This window comes from Nerophis lumbriciformis, linkage group LG33, assembly GCF_033978685.3.
Source record: "Nerophis lumbriciformis linkage group LG33, RoL_Nlum_v2.1, whole genome shotgun sequence".
NCBI lineage: Eukaryota > Metazoa > Chordata > Actinopteri > Syngnathiformes > Syngnathidae > Nerophis > Nerophis lumbriciformis.
Genome location: NC_084580.2, coordinates 11,185,447 through 11,212,959, shown reverse-complemented (window position 1 = coordinate 11,212,959; position 27,513 = coordinate 11,185,447). Strand labels below are relative to the sequence as shown.

At 38.6% G+C, this 27,513-nt stretch overlaps 1 protein-coding gene across 1 annotated transcript in view; it reads right to left on the bottom strand.

Moving 5' to 3' along the window:
- Nucleotides 1-27,513, bottom strand: part of plcxd3 (phosphatidylinositol-specific phospholipase C, X domain containing 3) — a 68,383-nt gene that overhangs the window by 10,263 nt on the left and 30,607 nt on the right. Inside the window, exon 2 of the mRNA XM_061928853.1 lies at nucleotides 8,845-9,101. Within this exon, the coding sequence (XP_061784837.1) occupies nucleotides 8,845-9,101 (257 nt within the window). The remainder of the gene's footprint in view (nucleotides 1-8,844; nucleotides 9,102-27,513) is intronic.

Sequence of the window (27,513 nt, the reverse complement as noted above, 5' to 3'; positions counted from 1 at the left end):
ATTCATGCATTATTCTTTGACAAATTCATGGAAAATATGAATTAAAGACATGACACTAGCATATTTACTCATGCCAAAACCCATCTTTTTAATCGAGCTTTTAATCTTTAATGCTTTCACTTCATTCAATGCCTGGTTGTTGTTTTGTTTTTAAGTTATGTTTGTATTATTGTAAAGTGAATTTACATTTTTGTAAAACACTTCAAAATAAAATGAAATATTATTTATTTTTTTCAATGTTGATGTTTATATATACATATACATATATACATACATATCCACACTGTGTGTATACAGTATATATTTTTTTTAATATATTTTTTAAGTTTGCAATATTCATGTTTGATATGATTCAATGTTTTTTTTAAACACATTAAGTATTCAAAAGGGTCCTTGACCCAAATAAGAATGAGAGGAAATAATACAAATCATATAGCGGCACCTTCTACACTGCAAAAAGTAAGTGATCAAAAACAAAAAAAAAACAAACAAAAAAAAAAAATTGGGGTATTTTACTTGAACTAAGCATAATTATCTACCAATAGAACAAGAAAATTTGGCTTGTCAAGACTTTCCGAAACAAGTAAAATTAGCTAACCTCAATGAACCCAAAAATACCTTAAAATAAGTATATTTTCACTAATAACAAGTGCACTTTTCTTGGTAGAATTATTTTTTTTGTGACCTTTTTGCTCAATATGTTGAAAAATATTCTTAAATAAGTAAATGCTAGTGCCATTATCTTGACATAATGAAATGCGCTCGGCATCATGATTTTTTTTTCATGCTTGAAGTAAGAAATTATTACTTTAAAAAAGTAGTTTTATACTTGTGAGTGTTAATGACACAGCTTTGCAACAGTTGATATTCTAGTTTCAAGCATATTTTACTCAATATAGGTCATAAAATCTCAGCAACAAGCTGTAATATCTTACTGAGATCATTTAGGACCAAAACCCTTAAAACAAGTAAAACACTAACATAACATCTGCTTAGTGAGAAGAATTATCTTATCAGACAGAAAATAAGCAAGTATCACCCTTATTTGAGATATTTAATCTTACTTAGATTTCAGTTTTTGCAGTGGAAAGGGACATCTACCAAACATGAAGAATGCTTATATGGATCCAACAAATGTTTAGTTATCCACCTGTTGAGTTTGTTTGCATTGTGTCATTTCGATTCAAGCTTTAGTCAGTGAGAAATTAAGGACAATGTTGAAAATGTGGTTCACAAACAGCAGCCATACGTGTAGAAGGTCACACAATGGAGAACTGATCCTAATTTGAAGCAGCACCGAACTGAACACATTCATTAGGATTCCATGCTTACATTAATGAATCACGATGGGAAATGTCAAAGTAGTGGTGCATAATTTTTTTTTGCATAATTGCTTTTACTTAAACATAACCTCCTTGGTGGAGGTAATAATTAGCTTCATTCAAAACAAAGAAGTAGAAAACATATCATTACCATGAATTGATTTACGTGGACCCCGACTTAAACATGTTGAAAAACGTATTCGGGTGTTACCATTTAGTGGTCAATTGTACGGAATATGTACTGTACTGTGCAATCTACTAATACAAGTTTCAATCAATCAATCAATCAATCAAATCAGAGGGATTTTCAATAGAGTGCATTTGGGGCAAGAACAACAGTGCCTCAATAGATCCAGCAGATGATGTTTTCATACAGTATATATTTAATAAATCACCTCCTGTATATTAGGGATGTCCGATAAAATCGGACTGCCGATATTATCGGCCGATAAATGCTTTAAAATGTGATATCGGAAATTATCGGTATCGGCTTCAAAATGATCGGTATCGGTTTTAAAAAGTAAAATGTATGACTTTTTAAAACGCCGCTGTGTACACGGACGTAGGGAGAAATACAGAGCGCCAATTAACCTTAGAGGCACTTCCCTTGCGTGCAGGCCCAGTCGCATAATATCTACGGCTTTTCACACACACAGGTGAATGCAAATCATACTTGGTCAATAGCCATACAGGTCACACTGAGGGTGGCCGTATAAACAACTTTAACACTGTTACAAATATGCGCCACACTGTGAACCCACACCAAACAAGAATGACAAACACATTGCGGGAGAACATCCGCACCGTAACACAACATAAACACAACAGAACAAATACCCAGAACCCCCTGCAGCACTAACTCCCGCCCCCCGCCCCCAATCCCGCCCACCTCAACATCCTCATGCTCTCTCAGGGAGAGCATATTCCAAATTCCAAGCTGCTGTTTTGAGGCATGTTAAAAAAAATAATGCCCTTTGTTACTTCAATAATAAATATGGCAGTGCCATGTTGGCATTGTTTTCCATAACTTGAGTTGATTTATTTTGGAAAACCTTGTTACATTGTTTAATGCATCACAACAAAATTAGGCATAATAATGTGTCAATTCCACGACTGTATATATCGGTATCGGTTGATATCGGAATCTGTAATTAAGAGTTGGACAATATCGGAATATCGGCAAAAAAGCCATTACCGGACATCTCTACTGTATATCTATTACAGAGCAGATTAAAATGAAAATGTACTACATTTTCACAGTATGACAATTTTATGACAAATTTGACCTCATGTTGTGACCATAAAAAATTGAAATCAACATTTCTTGATAAATTGGATGCTGTAAAAGCTGAAGTGGAGCTGAAATCCTGTTAAAAATGCATACAGTGCTGATGAAATGAGTGATGAGCTGTGCTCTGTACTGTGATGCTGTAAACATTACGAGCAAAATATAAACTACAGCTTAACTGAAATGCCTATGAGCTAAAATTATTCTCTAACCAGTCACTACTCTTCAGCACAGACACGGTCCTTTCAGGCAGGAATAGGCATTCATAGGCACTAATTCATTTTTTTAAAATATTTTCTTCCAAGATGGCAGGAGCTCTGTGCTCTCGTGTCATCCTTTTGTGTTCCTGATGTTTCCCTCTTGTTTTCATGTGGTTTTTTTGCTTTTTGGTTCGGGACCCTTTGGGGACTGTGCGACAAGGGGTGACACTTTCGTGGCTTCTGCGGTGATTTTTTGTGATCTTCTGGATCTGCCTCCGGGGAGCCTTTTGGCCATGGAGACCAGCTGCTGGGTCTCTGCCACACCAGAGTCAGTTTGGACAGACTGGAGGAGAGGAGATGTGGATGAAGAGACAGGGCTGCGGAGCGTTGGGACCGACAAGCTTCACAATGTCTTGGCTTAGACGAAAAGCAGAAAGTGGCAACGGAGCCATACCCGGCCAGCGGAGAAATCAGCGGTACTCACTTTTTTTAACCAACAAAGAAACAGAGCAAAACGTTGATTAGGTGGCAGATATATAAAAACCCCGTTTCCATATGAGTTGGGAAATTGTGTTAGATGTAAATATAAACGGAATAAAATTATTTGCAAATCCTTTTCAACCCAAATTCAGTTGAATATGCTACAAAGACAACATATTTGCAAATAATCATTAACTTTAGAATTTGATGCCAGCAACACGTGACAAAGAAGTTGGGAAAGGTGGCAATAAATACTGATAAAGTTGAGGAATGCTCATCAAACACTTATTTGGAACATCCCACAGGTGAACAGGCTAATTGGGAACAGGTGGGTGCCATGATTGGGTATAAAAGTAGATTCCAAGATATGCACAGTCATTCACAAACAAGGATGGTGCGAGGGTCACCACTTTGTCAACAAATGCGTGAGCAAATTGTTGAACAGTTTAAGAAAAACCTTTCTCAACCAGCTATTGCAAGGAATTTAGGGATTTCACCATCTACGGTCCGTAATATCATCAAAAGGTTCAGAGAATCTGGAGAAATCACTGCACGTAAGCAGCTAAGCCCGTGACCTTCGATCCCTCAGGCTGTACTGCATCAACACGCGACATCAGTGTGTAAAGGATATCACCACTCAGGCTCAGGAACACTTCGGAAACCCACTGTCAGTAACTACAGTTGGTCGCTACGTCTGTAAGTGCAAGTTAAAACTCTCCTATGCAAGGCGAAAACCGTTTATCAACAACACCCAGAAACGCCGTCGGCTTCGCTGGGCCTGAGCTCATCTAAGATGGACTGATACAAAGTGGAAAAGTGTTCAGTGGTCTGACGAGTCCACATTTCAAATTGTTTTTGGAAACTGTGGACGTCGTGTCCTCCGGACCAAAGAGGAAAAGAACCATCCGGATTGTTATAGGCGCAAAGTTGAAAAGCCAGTATTTGTGATGGTATGGGGGTGTATTAGTGCCCAAGACATGGGTAACTTACACATCTGTGAAGGCGCCATTAATGCTGAAAGGTACATACAGGTTTTGGAGCAACATATGTTGCCATCCAAGCAACGTTACCATGGACGCCCCTGCTTATTTCAGCAAGACAATGCCAAGCCACGTGCTACATCAACGTGGCTTCATAGTAAAAGAGTGCGGGTACTAGACTGGCCTGCCTGTAGTCCAGACCTGTCTCCCATTGAAAATGTGTGGCACATTATGAAGCCTAAAATACCACAACGGAGACCCCCGGACTGTTGAACAACTTAAGCTGTACATCAAGCAAGAATGGGAAATAATTCCACCTGAGAAGCTTAAAAAATGTGTCTCCTCAGTTCCCAAACGTTTACTGAGTGTTGTTAAAAGGAAAGGCCATGTAACACAGTGGTAAACATGCCCTTTCCCAACTACTTTGGCACGTGTTGCAGCCATGAAATTCTAAGTTAATTATTATTTGCAAAAAACAAATTAAGTTTATGAGTTTGAACATCAAATATCTTGTCTTTGTAGTGCATTCAATTGAATATGGGTTGAAAAGGATTTACAAATCATTGTATTCCGTTTATATTTACATCTAACACAATTTCCCAACTCATATGGAAACGGGGATTGTATTTGCAAGAGCAATTTCAAGAAGGATATTTAAAGAGAGACTAGATCTTGTGAGATGAGGTCGGCCAACCCCGGAAACGTATTAAGATGTCCTGGCGGTGAAATGGTTTCACTTCCACTCGAATCAACCAACTACAAGCGGTACTAATGGCTTTACAAATTGTGACTTCAACTATATTTTTTCACATTCAATATGTTTTTTACAACTATTTCACTTTTGACGGTACCACGTCTGATGCGGGTTTATTGATTTTTAAATGCGGCAAAAAAATAGCCCGTTGTGTATACTAGACTTAGACTTCCTTTTATCGTCATTAAAATTTGAACTTTACAGTACAGATAAGAACGAAATTTTGTTGCATTAGCTCGTTGTAGTGCAGGATAAAAGAGCGATAAGGTGCAGATATAAATAAATAGATTACTGTACAGATAAATATATTGCACTCTTGCATATGCAGCCACGTTTATGGATGTATGTTATATCTAGGGATGTCCGATAATGGCTTTTTCCTGATATCCGATATTCCGATATTGTCCAACTCTTTAATTACCGATACCGATATCAACCGATATATACAGTCGTGGAATTAACACATTATTATGCCTAATTTGGACAACCAGGTATGGTGAAAATAAGGTACTTTAAAAAAAAAATAATAAAATAAAATAAGATAAATAAATTAAAAACATTTTCTTGAATAAAAAAAGAAAGTAAAACAATATAAAAACAGTTACATTGAAACTAGTAATTAATGAAAATGAGTCAAATTAACTGTTAAAGGTTAGTACTATTAGTGGACCAGCAGCACGCACAATCATGTGTGCTTACGGACTGTATCCCTTGCAGACTGTATTGATATATATTGATATATAATGTAGGAACCAGAATATTAATAACAGAAAGAAACAACCCTTTTGTGTGAATGAGTGTGAATGAGTGTAAATGGGGGAGGAAGGTTTTTTGGGTCCGTGCACTAATTGTAAGTGTATCTTGTGTTTTTTATGTTGATTTAATAAAAAAAAACAAAAAAACCATACCGATAATTTCCGATATTACATTTTAACGCATTTATCGGCCGATATTGTCGGACATCTCTAGTTATATCGTCTTTATATTCCAGCGAGTTAATCCATTTCGGAGGGGGGGGGGGAATTGAGGGCATTATTTTGATCCGTTCAAGAAAGCGGAAATGCTGATTATCGGTCCTGCTAGACACCGACATCTATTTAATAATACCACCTTAACATTTGACAACCAAACAATTACACAAGGCGACTTGGTAAAGAATCTGGGTACTATCTTCGACCCAACTTAAAAGATTTAAAAGATTACAGTTGGTACAAAATGCGGCTGCTAGACTTTTGACAAGAACAAGAAAGTTTGATCATGTTACGCCTATACTGGCTCACCTGCACTGGCTTCATGTGCACTTAAGATGTGACTTTAAGGTTTTACTACTTACGTATAAAATACTACACGGTCTAGCTCCATCCGATGTTGCCGATTATATTGTACCATATGTCCCGGCAATAAATCTGCGTTCAAAGAAATCCGGCTTATTAATGATTCCCAGAGCCCAAAAAAAGTCTGCGGGCTATAGAGCGTTTTCTATTCGGGCTCCAGTACTCTGGAATGCCCTCCCGGTAACAGTTAGAGATGCTACCTCAGTAGAAGCATTTAAGTCCCATCTTAAAACTCATTTGTGTACTCTAGCCTTTAGATAGACCCCCTCTTTAGACCAGTTGATCTCGCTCGGGATGGTCTCCGGCTGGCCCCACTATGGACTGGACTCTCACAATATTATATTAGACCCATTCAACATCCATTGCATCCGGTCTCCCCTAGAGGGGGGGGTCACCCACATCTGCGGTCCTCTCCAAAGTCTCTCATAGTCATTCACATCGACGTCCCACTGGGTTGTGAGTTTTTCCTTGCCCTTATGTGGGCTCTGAACCGAGGCTGTCGTTGTGGCTTGTGCAGCCCTTTGAGACACTTGTGATTTAGGGCTATATAAATAAACATTGATTGATTGATTGAAGAGTCTTATGGCCTGAGGGAAGAAGCTGCTACAGAACCTGAAGGTTCTGCTACGGAGGTTGCGGAACCTCTTTCTACGGTCCAGCAGTGAAAACTGTCCTTGGTGGGGATGGGAGGAGTCCCTACAGATTTTCTGAGCCCTGGTCAGGCAGCGGCTTTTTGCGATTTCCTGGATAGGCGGAAGAGGAGTCCTGATGACAAATTGAGGTGATTCAATGCACAGTAGTGCACAAGTGTGTTTCTGTATATCGTATTTTTCGGACTATAAGTCGCAGTTTTTTTCATAGTTTGGCCGGGGGTGCGACTTATACTCAGGAGCGACTTATGTGTGAAATTATTAACAGATTACCGTAAAATATCAAATAATATTATTCAGCTCATTCACGTAAGAGACTAGACGTATAAGATTTCATCGGATTTAGCGATTAGGAGTGACAGATTGTTTGGTAAACTTATCGGATGTTCTATATCAGTGTATTTCAACTACAGTGTACAGTCTGGTGTGCCGTGAGAGATTATCTATTTTCACATATTTGGCGACCCCAAAAGGGACAAGCGGTAGAAAATGGATGGATGGGTTAAAAACATTTTTTTGCAAACCAGTAATTATAGTCTGCAAATGATGTGTTGTTGTAGAGCTCGGCAGAGTAACCGTGTAATACTCTTCCACATCAGTAGGTGGCAGCTGGTAGCTAATTGCTTTGTAAATGCAGGTAAAAAGGTGTCTTATGCTTAAACCGAAAATAAACAAAAGGTGAGTGCCCTTAAGAAAAGGCATTGAAGCTTAGGGAAGGCTATGCAGAACAAAAGTAAAACTGAACTGGCTACAAAGTAAACAAAAACAGAATGCTGGACGACAGCAAAAACTTACTGTGAAGCAAAGACGGCGTCCACAGTGTACATCCGAACATGACGTGACAATCAACAATGTCCCCACCAAGAAGGATAAAAACAACTGAAATATTCTTGATTGCTAAAACAAAGTAGGTGTGGGAAATATCGCTCAAAGGAAGACATGAAACTGCTACAGGAAAATACCAAAAAAAGCGAAAAAGCCACCAAAGACAAGAACTAAAACACTACACTCAGGAAAACAACAAAAACTCCAAATAAGTCAGGGTGTGATGTGACAGGTGGTGACAGTACACCTACTTTGAGACAAGAGCTATAGTGATGCATGCTTGGTTATGCTTTAAAGTCATATCCAACAATTGCGACAACAACTTTTTACTGTCAACTGAGTTGTTTTTTTTTATTATTTCTGCTGTTGGTGTGCCTCCAGATTTTTTCAACGCCAAAAATGTGCCTTGGCTCAAAAAAGGTTGAAAAACACTGTTCTATTTGTTATAGTTATTTGAATGACTCTTACCATAATATGTTACGTTAACATACCAGGCACGTTCTCAGTTGGTTATTTATGCGTCATATAACGTACACTTATTCAGCCTGTTGTTCACTATTCTTTATTTATTTTAAATTGCCTTTCAAATGTCTATTCTTGGTGTTGGCTTTTATCAAATAAATTTCCCCAAAAAATGCGACTTATACTCCAGTGCGACTAATATATGTTTTTTTCCTTCTTTATTATGCATTTTCGGCCGGAGCCACTTATAGTCCGAAAAATACGGTAGTATTTTTCAAGCCGTGGTCATGTGGCGACATAAATGATTGTATTTTGAGTGGTATTTATTGAAGTCGGACTAAGTAGGACATAACTGAAGGCCTAGGTGGGAAACGCACGGTCCGCCACTGCCATTGATGGACGGATGGATGGACTTTGACATCACAACCAATGACTGGAGCTGCTACAATGATTGACAAGTAGACCGCCCAATGACTGAATGAACACTGACTAAAAAAAGCAGCCATTAACGTGCAGAAGGCGGGACATAATAACAAGTTGTCGACTTACGGTGGCACTGAAGAGTCCGTGGGCAAAGTAAAGCTCGTTGTCCGGGTCTCGAGGTTTAGTGGAAATGCGAAGGTCGAAGAAGCGGACGCCTGCCTCCAGTTGGCTGTTGAAGTTCATTGTTTGCGTTGCCAACCATTTCCTCATCAACTTCTTGGCCACTGTACCGAAAACCGACACAAAGTTCTGCACCGTCTCCGGCTGCTCGGGGCCAACAGGAGACGCTTCATCGATGTAGAAGCTGAAAGAGTCATGGGAACCTGAAACGAAGAACACACAACACAGAAGTGTCAGTGTTTGTATGTGTTGTGCATTATTTGTGTGGTGTGGCTGAAAGAAGAAGGGTCAGTGCCCTATCAGCCCTAATTTTATAATTGTATACCTGCAGGATGACTTAAAGGCCTACTGAAATTATTATATATTTTTTTTAAACGGGGATAGCAGATCCATTCTGTGTCATACTTGATCAATTCGCGATATTGCCATTATTTTGCTGAAAGGATTTAGTATAGAACAACGACGATAAAGTTCGCAACTTTTGGTCGCTGATAACAAAAAGCCTTGCCTGTACCGGAAGTAGCATGACGTCACAAGTTGAAAGTCTCCTCACATTTCCCCATTGTTTACACCAGCAGCGAGAGCGATTCGGACTGAGAAAGCGATGTTTACCCCATTAATTTGAGCCAGGATGAAAGATTCGTGGATGAGGAACGTGAGAGTGAAGTATTAGAGTGGACGTATCTTTTTTCGCTCTGACCGTAACTTAGGTACAAGGGCTCATTGGATTCCACACTCTCTCCTTTTTCTATTGTAGATCACGGATTTGTATTTTAAACCACCTCGGATACTATATCCTCTTGAAAATGAGAGTCGAGAACGCGAAATGGACATTCACAGTGACTTTTATCTCCACGACAATACATCGGTGAAGCACTTTAGCTATGGAGCTAACGTGATAGCATCGGGCTTAACTGCAGATAGAAACAAAAGAAATATACCCCTGACTGGAAGGATAGGCAGAAAATCAACAATACTATTAAACCATGGACCTGTAACTACATGGATAATGCTTTCCAGCCTGGCGAAGCTTAACAATGCTGTTGCTAACGACGCCATTGAATCTAACTTAGCTACGGACCTCGACAGAGCTATGATAAAAACATTAGCTCTCCACCTACGCCAACCCTCATCTGCTCATCAACACCGAAGCTCACCTGCGTTGCAGCGATCGACAGAGGGACGAAGGACTTCACCCGATCACCGATGCGGTCGGCGGCTAGCGTCGGATAGCGCGTCTGCTACCCAAGTCAAAGTCCTCCTGGTTGTGTTGCTGTAGCCAGACGCTAATACACCGAGCGCATCTACAGCTTTCTTCTTTGCAGTCTCCATTGTTCATTAAACAAATTGCAAAAGATTCACCAACACAGATGTCCAGAATACTGTGGAATTTTGCGATGAAAACTGAGCTTTTTGTATTGGATACAATGGCGTCCCAATACTTCCGTTCCAACCATCGACGTCACGCGCATACGTCATCATACCTAGACGTTTTCAACCGGAAGTTTCAAGGAAATTTAAAATTGCACTTTATAAGTTAACCCGGCCGTATTGGCATGTGTTGCAATGTTAAGATTTCATCATTGATATATAAACTATCAGACTGCGTGGTCGGTAGTAGTGGGTTTCAGTAGGCCTTTAAGGGGCTGCTTAAAACAAATGCAATATCTGCTTGTGTTTTTTTCTTTTTAGATGGTATTTGTCTTTTCATATAGTAGTAGACATATTAATAATTTCCTACATAAAAAGACAATATGCATTTTATTGCGTTAGGCTCATTCCAGACTCACCATTACAACCGTTGCCCCTCCCATAGACTACGGCATGCTAAAAAGTGGTTCTGTTGGTCGGAATTGTTGTTGCCACTCTCGTGCAGGGAGAGGATACCAGGTGGCAATGGATCATTTCTAGAGAGGTACCAATCTGGAAAAGGCGCTAGCTGTTCCAAGTCGTGATCTGGGGTGGAACAACCTTTTTATCCTTCTATCTATTCTATCCTCGCTCATCCATGCGGACTGGACACTGGTCGAGAGTTGGTGGGCGGCCGAGGGTGGAGTCGGCTCTCTGGGTTGCTTTGTTGGGTCTGCTCCTGTCTCTGGCCATGCCCCCCCACCCCGGCAGACGATGGCGTGGAACACTGCAGAAGCCACCGCAGTGTATATGTTTTTTTTGTTGTTGTTTTACTTTTGGGGGCGCCGGAAGTTGGCAGACCCATCAGCGATCCTGTTCTGTCTCCCTGTAATGTTTGTCTGATCTTGAAAGGCATTGTGCTGAAAATCTTAATTTACCCTCGGGGATTATTAAAGTATTTCTGATTCTGATATGCACAGCTGGCGACGTCTCTGCATTGCCGACTTGTCCAAGGAAAGGAAGATCCCCGTGCGACCCTATGTTGGCTTCCTGTTGGACTAGACTCTCACATTATTTATTAATACACATCCATTGGAGTCTGTCATCCTCGAGGGTGGTCCTCACATGTGCGGTCCCTTCCCAAGGTTTCTTCTTTTTACGAGTTTTTCCTGGTCGCATGTGGTTTCAGATCAGGCGATGTCGTTGTGGTTTGAGGCTATATAAATAAATTGTGATTGATAGATTGATTGATTGATTCAGACCGCCCCACAATATAGCCTAGAACAGTGGTTCTCCAGCTTTTTTCACCAAGTACCACCTCAGAAAACACTTGGCTCTTCAACTACCACCATAATGACCGACATTAAAATACAGTAGCGTAGTGGGCCTAAATATTCATTAAAAACAAGGTTATTTAACTAGTATATTTGATATATTTTGGACACTGTAACATTATACACAGTTTGAATATATCATTGATTATTTGGCTTGACCACTAGGTCATACTTGCCAACCCTCCCGGATTTTCCGGGAGACTCCCGAAATTCAGCGCCTCTCCCGAAAACCTCCCGGGACAAATTTTCTCCCGAAAATCTCCCGAAATTCAGGCGGACACAGGTCCTCCACAATATAAAAAAGCGTACATGCCCAATCACGTTATAACTATAGAATGATGGAGGGCGAGTTCTTGGTTTCTTATGTGGGTGTATTGTTAGGCAGTTTCATTAACGTCCTCCCAGCGTGGCAACAACACACAACAACAGCAGTCACTTTTTTGTATACCGTAAAGCAGTTCGTCTGCCGTAAACAGCAATGTTGTGACACTCTTAAACAGGACAATACTGCCATCTAGTGCATTTGATGAAAGCACTTTTGTGCGTGCCACACAGCAATACACCATCAGAGAGGGTGTTCAGCATGGTTCGAAAAATAGTGACAGAGAATAGAACAAGGATGGACAATTCAACCCTTAACTCAACAATGAGTAGATGAGTGTTATGTGTGTGTATATGTGTAAATAAATGAAATTCAAGTATTTATTATATATATATATATATATATATATATATATATATATATATATATATATATATATATATATATATATATATATATATATATATAGCTAGAATTCACTGAACGTCAAGTATTTCTTATATATATATATATATATATGAAATACTTGACTTGGTGAATTCTAGCTGGGACGGCGTGGCGAAGTTGGTAGAGTGGCCGTGCCAGCAATCGGAGGGTTGCTGGTTACTGGGGTTCAATCCCCACCTTCTACCATCCTAGTCACATCCGTTGTGTCCTTGGGCAAGACACTTCACCCCTTGCTCCTGATGGCTGCTGGTTAGCGCCTTGCATGGCAGCTCCCGCCATCAGTGTGCGAATGTGTGTGTGAATGGGTGAATGTGGTAATACTGTCAAAGCGCTTTGAGTACCTTGAAGGTAGAAAAGCGCTATACAAGTATAACCCATTTATCATTTATTTATTAAATATACTCCTCCTTTTTAGCCACGCCCCCAACCACGCCCCCGTCCCACCCCGACCACGCCCACCCCCACCCCCTCACCTCCCGAAATCGGAGGTCTCAAGGTTGGCAAGTATGCACTAGGTGGAGAGCCATACCACAGAAAGAGTGGTACATAATATAGTTGCCAACAAGACGAAACATCACAGGTTGGACCATATGTGTGACGGTGGCGAGGACGAGGAGTCATGGTGATGCGCGGATTGTTCTTCCGAGATGACAGCAGGAACTCTGGAGACAGCGTGCAGGTAAGAGATGATTTATTCTCACCATAAATCATAACCAATACAAACAAATACGGTACCAAATACAAAACAAGGAAAAACGTGCCGGGAAGCTTTGGCGAAGCTTAGCACAAGGAAAACCAGAATGCAAAAAGTGAAATCTAAGTAAGATTAAGTATCTCAAACAAGGGTGATAGTTGCTTATTTTCTGCTTGATAAGATAATTCTTCTCACTAAGCAGATTTTATGTTAGAGTGTTTTACTTGTTTTAAGGGTTTTGGTCCTAAATGATCTCAGTAAGATATTACAGCTTGTTGCTGAGATTTTATGACCTATATTGAGTAAAACATGCTTGAAACTAGAATATCAACTGTTGCAAAGCTGTGTCATCAACACTCACAAGTATAAAACTACTTTTTTAAAGTAATAATTTCTTATTTCAAGCCTGATAAAAAAAAAGTCGTGACTTTGACAAATTTGTGTCTAATAATTAAAACAGAAGACAGCCAAATGGACTTTGCCGTTTTATTTTCAATGAAACAATAGAAAATACGTACTCATATAGTAGTACAGTTGGCACAGTACAGTAAACTGACAGTTAATATTTAAACATTTGACATTTCAAACAATTTTGAACAGAAATAGTTCATGCACATTCAGATAAATTCTTCAAAATTACAATTAAAAAAATGTTGGCCGGGGGCCGGGCTGTATATATGCGCACTAATTGACTGAAAGAGCACGCACTTGGCGCGATGATGTCATGTTATCGACGGAAAAATGCATTTTTAGACAATATGATTTGCCTGAGCGACTAGGAGACCCCGGGAGTAACAAGCGGTTGCCTTGTTGCCTTTCCATTAAGAACAATAAATAATTGTTTTGTATAAGTTTGCTGCTTTCATTATGTCAAGATAATGGCACTAGCATTGACTTAATTCAAGAATATTTTTCAACATATTGAGCAAAAAAGGTTTCTTTTTTTTAATTCTACCAAGAAAAGTGCACTTGTTATTAGTGAGAACATACTTATTTTAAGGTACTTTTGGGTTTATTGAGGTTAGCTAATTTTACTTGTTTTGGAAAGTCTTGACAAGCCAAATGTTCTTGTTCTATTGGCAGATAACTTTGCTTAGTTCAAATAAAATACCCCTCATTTTTGTATTTTTTTTTTTCTTGTTTTTGAACACTGACTTTTTCAAGTGCAGGGAACCAATATGACAGTTGCGTTGAGCAAAGACTCAGTGAGAGGAAAACCAGGACTAAATAGCTCTCTGATTAGTGTCCGGCAGCAGGTGAGCGTCCCGAACACTAATCAGAGGCAGGTGAAAACAATCAGCACCCATGACAACCAAGAAACACAAAACAGGGGTGCTAAAACACAACTTAAACCACAAGTGAATCAAAACCCAAAATAAACTATGATCTGGGCAACGGATCATAACAATATGATGCCATAAAAGAGGTGGGAAATGAGTGTCTCCATGGTGACCGCCAGTAAGCCAATGCAAAACCCTCATCTAAGTCGTGCACCACTTTTGCATGTCTTACTAGATCCCCCGCAACACACCCACTAATAATACACACAATTGTATAGTTTACACACACTATTTAGCCCTTTAGATCAGGATCCTAATTTCTTACTCAAGTGGAAAAATAAGTGAAGCACTGTATATGAAAAATAAAGTCCAACTACCCACATTTGTAAAGTGATATTTCACATAGTAGGTGTTTTTTTTCATTAGTGTGTCAAAGGCAGTGGAAGCTGTTCAATAATTAACATCACATGACAAGGGGGAAAGATTTGTCATCGCCGGTAGGCTCACTGGTGATATTTGGTGGTTGCTTAACCAAAACAGGGTACTCCTAAAGTAGGAAATAAACAAACAAGAAATATACACAGAGAATGAGTGTCCTTATATTACCCACTGCGTGTGTTTGTATGCGTCATGTTACACAAAGCAGGCAAATGCTTTTATCACGCGCCTGCTTCTCATCATGTCTTTAATCAAGTTGTCTCTGTTCAGTCTCTGAATTAAAACACACACACACATTCTTGTATTTGTTACCTTCTTGAGACCTCCGAAAAATGCCTACCTCTTTAGGGCCACCCTTTCTAGGTATATAAAGATTTGTATGGACAATATTAATAATGTATACATACTATGCAAATATAAATAAGCTTGTTGTGAAAAATGAGTTGTAATTTCACAAGAAAAATGTCACAATTTCACAAGAAAAACGTAGAATTTTGGCAGTGTTATAATAAAAGTCGTCATTTTACTCAACGCAAGTCAAAATTTTACAAGACAAACGGAACATTTGTGCACTATTATGATAAAAGTTGGAATTTTACTCAATAACAGTCGCAGTTTTACAAGAAAAGCTTAACATTCTGGCAACTTCATGAAAGGAGTCTTAATTTCACTCGACAAAAGTCACAATTGTATGAGAAAACCTTAACATTTCGGCAATATTATAATAATAATCGGAATTTCACTTGGCAAAATTATGACAAAAGTTATAATATTACTCAAAAAATGTCACTGTTTACAAGAACATCAACAAAAATGGTCAATATTGCGATAAAAGTCTGGATTTTATATGACACATTTTGCATTAAAAAGCAATAATTTTACGAGAAAATATTGCAATATTACAGAAACAGAAAGAATATGAGAAATGTTTCCCAATTTTATAAGAAAAAAGTCGACACATTGTAAGAAAAAGACCGCTTTTAGTAAAAAAAATGTTTGTTTGTTTGTAATTGGTTTTTAATCTTCATTATTTACTTCAAGTTATAACAGTATGTCTCTATATACATATTTATTTTATTTTTTTAATAAATTTTGGCCAAAGGGGGCGCGTTTCAATTTCTTATAACACACTTGTTATTTCATATGATGACCAGACGGAAAGCTCTTTTAAAACCGACACAGTCAATTTGAAAAATCTCTCCTTTTTGGAACCACCCTAATTTTGATAGATTTCACCACCAGGGGTGCAAATGAGACATTCTCTATTAGATGCAATGGATTTCCTTATTGGGACTATGATTTATGTCCTAACTTGTTCACCGTCCTCATATAGAAGGTACTTGTCCTTGTTGATTTCTCAAGAAGGGTAGAAATACATGAAAACACACACACACACACACACACACACACACACACACACACACACACACACACACACACACACACACACACACACACACACACACATTCTTGTATTGTTACCTTCTTGAGACCTACGAAAAATGCCTACCTCTTTAGGACCACCCTTTCTAGGTATATAATGATTTGTATTTACAACATTAATCGTATATACATACTATGCAAATATAAAAAAGCTTGTTGTGAAAAATTAATTTCACAAGAAAAAGGTCACAATTTCACACGTAAAACGTAAAATTTTGGCAGTGTTATAATAAAAGTCGTCATTTTACTTAACGCAAGTCAAAATTTTACAAGAAAAATGGAACATTTGTGCAATATTATGATAAAAGTTGGAATTTTACTCAATAACAGTCGCAGTTTTACAAGAAAAGCTTAACATTTTGGCAACTTTATGAAAGGTGTCGTAATTTCACTCGACAAAAGTCACAATTGCATGAGAAAACCTTGACATTTTGGCAATATTATAATAATAATCGGAATTTCACTTGGCAAAATTATGACAAAAGTCATCATTTTACTCAAAAAATGCCACTGTTTACAAGAACAACAACAAAAATGGTCAATATTGCGATAAAAGTCAGAATTTTATATGACACATTTTGCATTAAAAAGCAATCATTTTACGAGAAAATATTACAAAATAAGAGAAACAGAAAGAATATGAGAAATGTTTCCCAATTTTATAAGAAAAAAGTCGACACATTGTAAGAAAAAGACTGCTTTTAGTAAAAAAAATGTTTGTTTGTTTGTAATCGGTTTTCAATCTTCATTATTTACTTCAGATTATAACAGTATGTCTCTATATACATATTTATTTTATTTTTTTAATACATTTTGGCCAAAGGGGGCGTGTTTCAATTCCTTATATAACACTTGTTATTTCATATGTTGACCAGAGGGAAAGCTCTTTTAAAACCGACACAGTCAATTTGAAAAATCTCTCCTTTTTGGAACCACCCTAATTTTGATAGATTTCACCACCAGGGGTGCAAATGAGACATTCTCTATTAGATGCAATGGATTTCCTTATTGGGACCATGATTTATGTCCTAACTTGTTCACCGTCCTCATATAGAAGGTACTTGTCCTTGTTGATGTCTCAAGAAGGGTAGAAATACATGAAAACACACACACACACACACACACACACACACACACACACACACACACACACACACACACACATTCTTGTATTGTTACCTTCTTGAGACCTACGAAAAATGCCTACCTCTTTAGGACCACCCTTTCTAGGTATATAATGATTTGTATTTACAACATTAATCGTATATACATACTATGCAAATATAAAAAAGCTTGTTGTGAAAAATTAATTTCACAAGAAAAAGGTCACAATTTCACACGTAAAACGTAAAATTTTGGCAGTGTTATAATAAAAGTCGTCATTTTACTTAACGCAAGTCAAAATTTTACAAGAAAAATGGAACATTTGTGCAATATTATGATAAAAGTTGGAATTTTACTCAATAACAGTCGCAGTTTTACAAGAAAAGCTTAACATTTTGGCAACTTTATGAAAGGTGTCGTAATTTCACTCGACAAAAGTCACAATTGCATGAGAAAACCTTGACATTTTGGCAATATTATAATAATAATCGGAATTTCACTTGGCAAAATTATGACAAAAGTCATCATTTTACTCAAAAAATGCCACTGTTTACAAGAACAACAACAAAAATGGTCAATATTGCGATAAAAGTCAGAATTTTATATGACACATTTTGCATTAAAAAGCAATAATTTTACGAGAAAATATTGCAATATAACAGAAACAGAAAGAATATGAGAAATGTTTCCCAATTTTATAAGAAAAAAGTCGACACATTGTAAGAAAAAGACTGCTTTTAGTAAAAAAAATGTTTGTTTGTTTGTAATTGGTTTTTAATCTTCATTATTTACTTCAAGTTATAACAGTATGTCTCTATATACATATTTATTTTATTTTTTTAATACATTTTGGCCAAAGGGGGCGCGTTTCAATTTCTTATAACACACTTGTTATTTCATATGTTGACCAGAGGGAAAGCTCTTTTAAAACCGACACAGTCAATTTGAAAAATCTCTCCTTTTTGGAACCACCCTAATTTTGATAGATTTCACCACCAGGGGTGCAAATGAGACATTCTCTATTAGATGCAATGGATTTCCTTATTGGGACCATGATTTATGTCCTAACTTGTTCACCGTCCTCATATAGAAGGTACTTGTCCTTGTTGATTTCTCAAGAAGGGTAGAAATACATGAAAACACACACACACACAAACACACACGCACACACACACACACGCACACGCACACGCACACGCACACGCACACGCACACGCACACACACACACACACACACACACACTCTTGTATTGTTACCTTCTTGAGACCTACGAAAAATGCCTACCTCTTTAGGACCACCCTTTCTAGGTATATAATGATTTGTATTTACAACATTAATCGTATATACATACTATGCAAATATAAAAAAGCTTGTTGTGAAAAATTAATTTCACAAGAAAAATGTCACAATTTCACGAGAAAAACTTAGAATTTTGGCAATGTTATAATAAAAGTCGTCATTTTACTCAACGCAAGTCAAAATTTTACAAGAAAAACGGAACATTTGTGCAATATTTTGATAAAAGTTGGAATTTTACTCAACAGTCGCAGTTTTACAAGAAAAGCTTAACATTTTGGCAACTTTATTGAAAAGTGTCGTAATTTCACTCGACAAAAGTCACAATTGTATGAGAAAACCTTAACATTTTGGCAATGTTATAATAATAATCGGAATTTCACTTGGCAAAATTATGACAAAAGTCATAATTTTACTCAAAAAATGTCACTGTTTACAAGAACAACAAAAATTGGCAATATTGCGATAAAAGTCAGAATTTTATATGACAAATTTTGCATTAAAAGGTAATAATTTTACGAGAAAATATTGCAATATTACAGAAACAGAAAGAATATGAGAAATGTTTCCCAATTTTATAAGAAAAAAGTCGACACATTGTGACAAAAAGACTGCTTTTAGTAAAAAAAATGTTTGTTTGTAATTGGTTTTTAATCTTCATTATTTACTTCAAGTTATAACAGTATGTCTCTATATACATATTTTATTTATTTTTCAGTACATTTTGGCCAAAGGGGGCGCGTTTCAATTTCTTACACACACCTGTTATTTCATATGTTGACCAGAGGGGAAGCTCTTTTAAAACCGACACACAGTCAATTTGAAAAATCTCTCCTTTTTCGAACCACCCTGATTTTGATAGATTTCACCACCATTGGTGCAAATGAGACATTCTCTATTAGATGCAATGGATTTCCTTATTGGGACCATGATTTATGTCCTAACTTGTTCACCGTCCTCATATGGAAGGTACTTGTCCTTGTTGATGTCTCAAGAAGGGTAGAAGTACATGAATACACATACACACACACACACACACACACACACACACACACACATTCTTGTATTTGTTACCTTCTTGAGACCTCTGAAAAATGCCTACCTCTTTAGGACCACCCTTTCTAGGTATATAAAGATTTGTATTGACAACATTAATAATGTATACATACTATGCAAATATAAAAAAGCTCGTTGTGAAAAATTAGTTTGAATTTCACAAGAAAAAGGTCACAATTTCACACGAAAAACATAGAATTTTGGCAGTGTTATAATAAAAGTCGTCATTTTACTCAACGCAAGTCAAAATTTTACAAGAAAAATGGAACATTTGTGCAATATTATGATAAAAGTTGGAATTTTACTCAATAACAGTCGCAGTTTTACAAGAAAAGCTTAACAATTTGGCAACTTTATTGAAAAGTGTCGTAATTTCACTCAACAAAAGTCACAATTGTATGAGAAAACCTTAACCTTTTGGCAATGTTATAATAATGATCGGAATTTCACTTGGCAAAATTATGACAAAAGTCATAATATTACTCAAAAAATGTCACTGTTTACAAGAACAACAACAAAAATTGGCAATATTGCGATAAAAGTCAGAATTTTACATGACAAATTTTGCATTAAAAGGTAATAATTTTACGAGAAAATATTGCAATATTACAGAAACAGAAAGAATATGAGAAATGTTTCCCAATTTTATAAGAAAAAAGTCGACACATTGTAAGAAAAAGACTGCTTTTAGTAAAAAAAATGTTTGTTTGTTTGTAATTGTTTTTTAATCTTCATTATTTACTTCAAGGTATGACAGTATGTCTCTATATACATATTTATTAAATGTTTTTAATTAATTTTGGCCAAAGGGGGCGCATTTCAATTCCTTATACACACTTGTTATTTCATATATGTTAGAATAATTATGTATATATTATCACACAACTTTTATGCTTCAGGGTTGTTGCTATAATTATTGTCAATTGTGCTGAAGTGGTATTTTTCTTTGTCTGTGCAAAGCTGGCAATCCAAAAGATTGCAAGCCAGTCTGGTATCAGTGTTTGTGTCCAGGAACGGCCTGCTGACTGCCAAGGCCGAACACCGTCGTGACACAGACAGAGCAGAGACAAGGCGATATCACCAGCGTCAACACATTTGCATTTTTGTATAAATATATATTGTGTCTAACTGGAGTTGTCGCGATTACCCCCTTCCCTCAGCGACAGCTTTGGTGATGTAAACAGGGACCTCCCAAATAAATAGAGGAAACACGCGGGCTGGACTTTTAGAACGTAGTTTGGATCTGTAACTAGAATACGGCCCAAAACACGTGTCTCCTCATTGAGCCAATTTGAACTCTGTCTCTGCATGATTCCTTGCTTCTCGTCTGTTTAATAGATGTCATCAGTGTTTGAACCCGACAATAAGTTTACCAGAGGGGAAGCTCTTTTAAACACAGTCAATTTGAAAAATCTTTCTTTTTGGGACCACCCTAATTTTGATAGATTTCACCACCAGGGGTGCAAATGAGACATTCTCTATTAGATGCAATGGTTTTCCTTATTGGGACCATGATTTATGTCCTAACTTGTTCACCGGTCCTCATATGGAAGGTACTTGTTGTCCTTGTTGATGTCTCAAGAAGGGTAGAAATACATGAACACACACACACACACACACACACACACACACACACACACACACAAGCTACCACTGCGGCCGTTCGTGTCGTGGCAAAGTTTTTGAAGCCATCCAACAGGAAGAGGCAAAGCAGTGTTGACAGTCGAAGCGGGTCGGCACCGCCGGGGTCACGACGTAGAAGGGAGCGTGACCTCAACCAGCTGCAACAGCTGGAGCTAAAGTTACTGCCAGGAAGGATTTATCTTCCCTCTCCTATGGCTTACTGAACAGGAAAAATACTTCATTGTATAATTTTCAAAGGGGGTAAATTATAAAAAAATATTGATTTTAAATATTTCAATTAAATAATTAATGGCTCTCAATTCTTTTTTTGTCACGCCTTCCTTGCAAACATCATTTGTTTTCACCAACACCCCCTTTGCATTGAAGAATATTGGGAATTGAAAGAATTGAAGGCACTAGCATTCTGCAAACAATCAACTAAATTATGAAAATCCATAGAACGAGTGGAGATAATATGTATACAAAAGTGGAAGGTGGTCCTTTTTGAGTTCATACCACGGAAACTAGATCAGTGTTTTTCAACCTTTTTGGAGCCAAGGCACATTTTTTGCGTTGAAAAAATCCGGAGGCACACCACCAGCAGAAATCATTAAAAAACGAAACTCAGTTGACAGTAAAAAGTCGTTGCCGCAATTGTTGGATATGACTTTAAAAGCTTAACCAAGCATGCATCACTATAGCTCTTGTCTCAAAGTAGGTGTACTGTCACCACCTGTCACATCACACCCTGACTTATTTGGACTTGTTTGCTGTTTTCTTGTGTGTAGTGTTTTACTTCTTGTCTTGCGCTCCTATTTTGGTGGCTTTTCTTCTTTTTTGGTATTGTCCTGTAGCAGTTTCATGTCTTCCTTTGAGCGATATTTCCCGCATCTACTTTGTTTTTAATCCTTCTTCGTGGGGACATTGTCGATTGTCATGTCATGTTCGGATGTACATTGCGGACGCCATCTTTGCTCCGCAGTAAGTCTTTGCTGTCGTCCAGCATTCCGCTTTTGTTGACTTTGTAACCAGTTCAGTTTTGTTCTGCATAGCCTTCCCTAAGCTTCAATGCCTTTTCTTAAGGGCAATTACCTTTTGTTTATTTTTTTGTTTAAGCATTAGATACCACGCTGCCTCTCGCTGTTTCCGACATCTACAAAGCAATTAGCTACCGGCCGCCACCTACTGATATGGAAGGATATTACACGGTTACTCTGCCGAGCTCTAGACAGCACCGACACTCAACAACAACACATCATTTGCAGACCATAATTACTGGTTTGCAAATATTATATTTTACCCCAAATAGGTGAAATTAGATCATCTCCCACGGCACACCAGACTGTATCTCACGGCACACTAGTGTGCCGCGGCACAGTGGTTGAAAAACACTGAACTAGATCATGCATTATAATGGAGAGAATGTATAATTTATTAAATACAGTCAAATACATTAAGACAGCCACACGATTGCAAAACAACATTTGTGGGGCCCCCTTTGGGTTGTGGTCAAAATGGTTTGTAAGACGTAATATGTCATGTAACATGTAATACTGAAAAACATGTTTTTTCAGTATTACATGTTAATACCGAAATTTTAACTTTAACTTGCATCCGGCAGTGGAGGCTCCTCTATGGGGTCTTGGGGCACTAGGAGGTTAACCCCTTTACTACTGTTACCCCAGGTTACCCTTGGCAAAGTCCTAGTACCTGACTGCTCCCTAGCCAGGGATACGGTGAAGACCTCAACGGCGGAGCAGGCGGAAGACGGTAGATTTTAAGAACTACCACAATGGCTGCAATGGCGGGAGAAGGCTGCAGCAGAAAAGGGTCCCCAGTCGTCTTGGACTCCATGCCACTGGACCCTGACCCGATTCTGTCAAGGATCGTGTGGTGACTGTCTGTGCACCAGTCTCCCCACGTAAAACAAAGTCACGCACAGGCATCCTCCATAAAGGGATACACCCCTACCAGGAGGATCGTCATACTTGTTCGAGTGACCGCCGATATCAGATATCCTCAGTTTTTATCATCATTAAAATTAGCCAATGACATGCAAGTCCCCCTGCTAAGAAGTTTTGCACAAAGGTGGCCATGTTTTTGTTGGCGTGGCATGTGCTTGCAAGTCCCTTAAAATTTTTTTCCAGTGATTCAGTTTAACGCTGTAATGTAGGGATGTAACAATATCAAAATGTCACAGTACAATTTTATCACAGTATTAAGGCCACAGTACGATATTATTGCGGTCAGTGGTTGGCAGTAACAAGCTACATGTAGTTAAGCTATTTAGCTTAACTACATTTTCCAGTAGCTTGGCAGTAGCTTAGCTACTTTTTTAACGAGTAGCTTTTCCTGTAGCTTAGCTACTTTTAGACCCATATGGCTTGGTAGCTTACATCAAAGACACAAGCTACTCAAGTGAACTAATGAACTCATATTATGTTTTGCATATGGTGAATGTTTATATTCACCTTGGAGAAAGCAAACCACCAAGTTTAATTAAATAGTGGTATTACAGTTTGAGCACATAAATAGATAAGGCTCATTAGTTTGATATTCGCGGGTGTATTGGATCACTTCTCGTAGGAAAGGAGGCTCTAATTGGGACTTCGGAATGCAAAAGTGACAACCATATCCTGGAGAAAAGACTACGTGTCTAGCTCAATGCCAACATTTGAGTTATGATTTAAAGCAGTTGTTTTCCAGACACTAAACACGAACATCTCCTTACAAGGTCAGGATGCGCTCTCCTGACTTAGCACACACACCCAGAGACAGAAAGGAAGAATATAAAAACTGATGGTTTGGCTTCTCCAGTTAGGAGTCCTTCATTTTTTTACCTAGGCTCCTCCAGGTACTGCAGACCTGTTTAATGACGCTCGCTTGTAATAAAGCAACTTTTGGTTCAGTAAAGCGTCACCGATGTCTCTTTTGATGCAGCCGCACTGCCGTGTCATCCTTCTGTCCGGACAAGGATGACAAGACCAAGATGACTTCACTACAAAGAGAGAAATCCAGGCCAAAAAAAATATGGAGAAAATAAAATGCCCTGGATGAATGAGAACATCGATATATACAGAGAAATCCACGATGATTGATTGATGTTCGGAACACACAAAGAACTACAAAGAGCAACTGTCTGTGTAAAAGGGATTTAAGGCCAGTGGTCCAAGAGGACATCAGAAGAGTAATCTTTCTCCTGGAAGCTGCAGTTCCAGTCGGAGGCTCGCTGAAACAAATAAAGCTTTTTGTTCGACGATTACTCGTTGGCCTCTTCTTGGCTCATCACCCATCACACAGTCACTCTGTCCTGGGAGAGTGACATCATCAACAAACAACAACAGTCGCTAATACAGCGAGTCATGGCAACATGCGCGGGTACGCGGTCATTAGCTGGGCTGGCAATCTGAGAGAGAATCTGTGCTGCGCAGAGGATTCTGGGAGATGTAGTTTAATTTCAGACTGGCCAATGAAAAAGCGCCAGAAAAAAGCAATACACTCACCAAGTTTTCGTTTAATACCGTCACACGTCACGGCATTTTTGTGAAGATTTTAAAACGGCAATACCGCGATATCTACAACACCGTTACATACCTACTGTAAAGTCACAGCAGGCTATGTGTGAGAAATATCAAGTCCATCCGACTTACGGGGTCAAACTTTGGGGTTTATAAACACCATCGCAATGTGGTCTATTTGTCAGAAAAATAAAAGCACAGTCAATACAGTGGGGGGTGCATGTTTTGACACATTTTCCCTGTTTTGTGTGCAGTGTTTCGGAGTACAAGAGTTTTTACCCGATTGTATCTCAACAGGTTTGATTTAACTTATTATACATATACAGCTATAGCTACAGTACAATGCCAAATCAAATTACGTCAGTGGTGTGCCGTCAGGGCCAGCAAGGCCTTCTCTGCTGGCCTAACATAACCAGAAATCATAATTATAATTAAAGCTGCAAGCAGCGATGGACGGGACCGACTTTGAGGGCTCATAAAATGCAAACCGGAGCAGTAATTAAAACTCTTTCATCAACTTTTAATCAGAAAGGTTCAATCTCTCTCCTGTGCTAATTTGAAGCCGACACGACAAACGCTCTCAGAGGAGATAATGTTTGAAAAAAGGTGACTGTTTTTACACAACTTTTGTTTTGAAGGGGGAATTGCAAACTTCCTGTTAATTTTTGCTGGGGGTTGTCAGTGTATGAAATCTAAGTCTAAGTGAGACCTACATAGAGGTTTTTGTTTCATGTCTCTACGACATTCCTACTGGGAGTTCCAGGCAGTTTTGTCTGTGTTTTCTTCCTAGGGAGTGCTAGAGCGCAATTTTGAGTTTTGGGGTTTGGTTTTTTTGATTAGATCGCAATTTTCGCCATGTGTGTGTCCAATTTGGTGAGTTTTGAAACATGTTAAGGGGGTCAAATTACAGCTCAAAGAGGCGGCGGTATAATAATAAAACGCTAGAAATACAATAGGGTCCTCTATCCCAAAGGGACTCGGTCCCTAATTAAAGATAAATGTATTTTTTAATTTACTTTCCCCTAAATACCTAAAAATATTCATATTCTCTTCTCTTTCCAGTGTTGTTGTTTTTAGGTTAGAGTTTGTATCCAATAAGAATGCAGCTATCTTATGTTGCCATGCTGTACCAAATCTGCCCGGGGCCTTCAGAATCAACAATGCGGGCGTCTGTGCACTGTAAGTGAACGGACACATACGGTTGATAGACAATTGCCATAGCCAATCAGATCACAAGTTGTTGTCAGTAAGGCCTTCGAGCTGGCCTTACGCTGTGATTGGATATTCACTTGGGACTCCCAAGTGAGTATCCAATCACAAGTTGCGAAAACAGGAAGTGGCACCGGAGCCACACGAGCCATAGAAAGCCACGGAAAACTCACAAAGAAGGAGAGGAAAATGTTGATTATGTGGCAGATACTGTATATATTTGGTATATATTTACGTCCTGGGCATGACGTTAAAGTGCATCCGGCAGTGGAGGCTCTTCTAAGGGGTCTTGGGGCACTAGGAGGTTAACCCCTTTACTACTGTTACCCCAGGTGGCCTTTTGCAAAGGCGTAGTACCTGACTGCCCCCTAGCCAGGGATACGGTGAAGACCTCAACGGCGGAGCAGGTGTAAGACGGTAGATGTACAAACGTAAGAACCACCGCAACGGCTGCGATGGCGGAAGAAGGCTGCAGCAGAAAAGGGTCCCCAGTCGTCTTGGACTCCATGCCACTGGACCCTGACCCGATTCTGTCAAGAATCGTGTGGCGACTGTCTATGCACCAGTTTCCCCACGTAAAACAAAGTCACGCACAGGCATCCTCCATAAAGGGATACACCCCTACCAGGAGGATCGTCATACTTGTTCGAGTGACCGCCAATGATGATGATGATATTTGGAAGGCCATTTTCAAGAAGGATACTTAAGAGAAACTACATCTTGTGAGACGAGGTCGGCCAAAACCAGAGGCTATCCCGGCGGTGAAATGGTTTGCCCGCAAATTTCACACGAATCAACAGACTACAACCAACTACTGACTACGAAGAGTACTACTGGCATATACGGCATCCAATGGGTGCTAAAAATTGTGAGTTCAAATATTTTATTTCTTAATTTTTTTCTCAATATTTCATTTGTTTTATACAATACTTTTACATTTTGACAGTACCTCGTAAGATATGTTTTAATTGCTGATTATTGAATGTTAAATACGCCGAAAAATAGACCATTTTGTACACTGTTGAGGGGATCCAATGATAAGTATAGTTTCTGTATAGTATCTCCAATAGAGATGTCCGATAATACCGGACTGCCGATATTATCGGCCGATAAATGTTTTAAAATGTAATATCGGAAAGTAAAAAGGTATGACTTTTTAAAACGCCGCTGTACGGAGTGGTACAGATCGCCAATAAACCTTAAAGGCACTGCCTTTGCGTGCCTGCCCAGTCACATAATATCTACGGCTTTTCACACACACAAGTGAATGCAAGGCATACTTGGTCAACAGCCATACAGGTCACACTGAGGGTGGCCGTATAAACAACTTTAACACTGTTACAAACATGCGCCACACTGTGAACCCACATCAAACAAGAATGACAAGCACATTTCGGGAGAACATCCGCACCGTAACACAACATAAACACAACAGAACAAATACCCAGAACCCCTGGCAGCACTAATTCTTCCGTGACGCTACAATATAAAGCCCCCGCT